Below are 1201 nucleotides of genomic sequence, written 5' to 3' on the forward strand. Positions count from 1 at the left end.
AGCCCTTTGCTCTGGCTGAAGTTTAGAGTAGCAATCTGTCCCTAAACAATGAATTTTCTTAAAATTATTAAAACTGAACAATACTGTAAAAATTAATGTCTTTTCTGGTTTTTTTTACAAAGAACTGACATACACAATATGAAATCATTGACAGAAAGTGAAAGAAAAGCACGAAGCAAGTAAGATGAGCTAAATCAGCAGCACAGTCTATATTAATTTTCAAACAGATCACGGATGCCTCCTTACCATGCGAAACATATTGCTGGCTGGTGGGTTCACTTTGGATCGAAACTTGTTGTGACCTCTCACGCAGTCTTCAATGAACTTTGCATCTTCTATGTCAGGCAAGGGATGTTGTGGATAAGCATCACAGCAAGTGGAGAGATCCAGTAAGAACAACACAGCAAAGAAAAATGCAATTTTCATCATTTTTCAATGCTTTCAGTATTTTTTTTTAAGTTTTTAAAGAAAAACCTCTTACGTGGAGAAAATACTGGCAAGCAGTTCTTCAGAGGCTGTCCTCTGAGCGTGGAAGCACTTGAAAGTGTCAGAGTAGCAGGAAGCGAAATTGCTTCATCAGATAAAGTATCATAAAACATCATAGCTGGCTGTCAAAGGGTAAACAGTGAAACAGGCATCTGCTATATGTATTAGCAACGAGCAACACTCCAGGTATAATTCTGCCTTTTCTTTGAGTGTGTTCCATTCTGGTTCACTGCCAAACCATTCTGTGATTGTAGGTCTTACCGGAAGAGATGCTGCAGAACAGCTTTCCTAAAACCTGCATTAACCATAGAAATCGTAGCTTTGACAAAATACAAATCTACTGTTCAGCCACTTTTCCTACAGTATAGCTTAGTCATACCAGCTCAATTACAATTATTTTGCAGACCCTTGCTTCCATTTCAGAATTACTCTAGGAATAAATAGAGTTAGGGAAACTGCATATATTGAAATTTGACTTCACCACAAGAAAAACAAAAGTTCCTGAACAGCAGCTTGCTGCAGAACAGACCTTCTGACCTGGTCTGGTGTGTAATAAAAGCATACAAGAGCATAAGAACAATCATATGTTTTAAGAGGTAAAGTCTTGTAACTCAGATTTAGATAGGTTTGCAGAGAAAATATGTTGTAGGTTGTAAACCAGATTCATGGGTCTGATTCTCTGCTCAGTTTTGCAAGTCAGGTTATATCCTGCTGA

The 1201-nt window shown here is 37.8% G+C and overlaps 1 protein-coding gene across 1 annotated transcript in view; it reads right to left on the reverse strand.

Moving 5' to 3' along the window:
* The window catches only part of LOC104538037 (glioma pathogenesis-related protein 1-like), a 5725-nt gene extending 5214 nt beyond the window's left edge, over window positions 1-511 (reverse strand). The window contains exon 1 of the mRNA XM_010181085.1: window positions 247-511. Coding sequence (XP_010179387.1) covers window positions 247-429 — 183 coding nt within the window. The 5' untranslated portion in view covers window positions 430-511. The remainder of the gene's footprint in view (window positions 1-246) is intronic.
* Window positions 512-1201: the final 690 nt, after the last annotated feature.

The sequence above is a fragment of the Mesitornis unicolor genome, unplaced genomic scaffold, assembly GCF_000695765.1.
Source record: "Mesitornis unicolor isolate BGI_N332 unplaced genomic scaffold, ASM69576v1 scaffold26113, whole genome shotgun sequence".
Lineage (NCBI taxonomy): Eukaryota > Metazoa > Chordata > Aves > Mesitornithiformes > Mesitornithidae > Mesitornis > Mesitornis unicolor.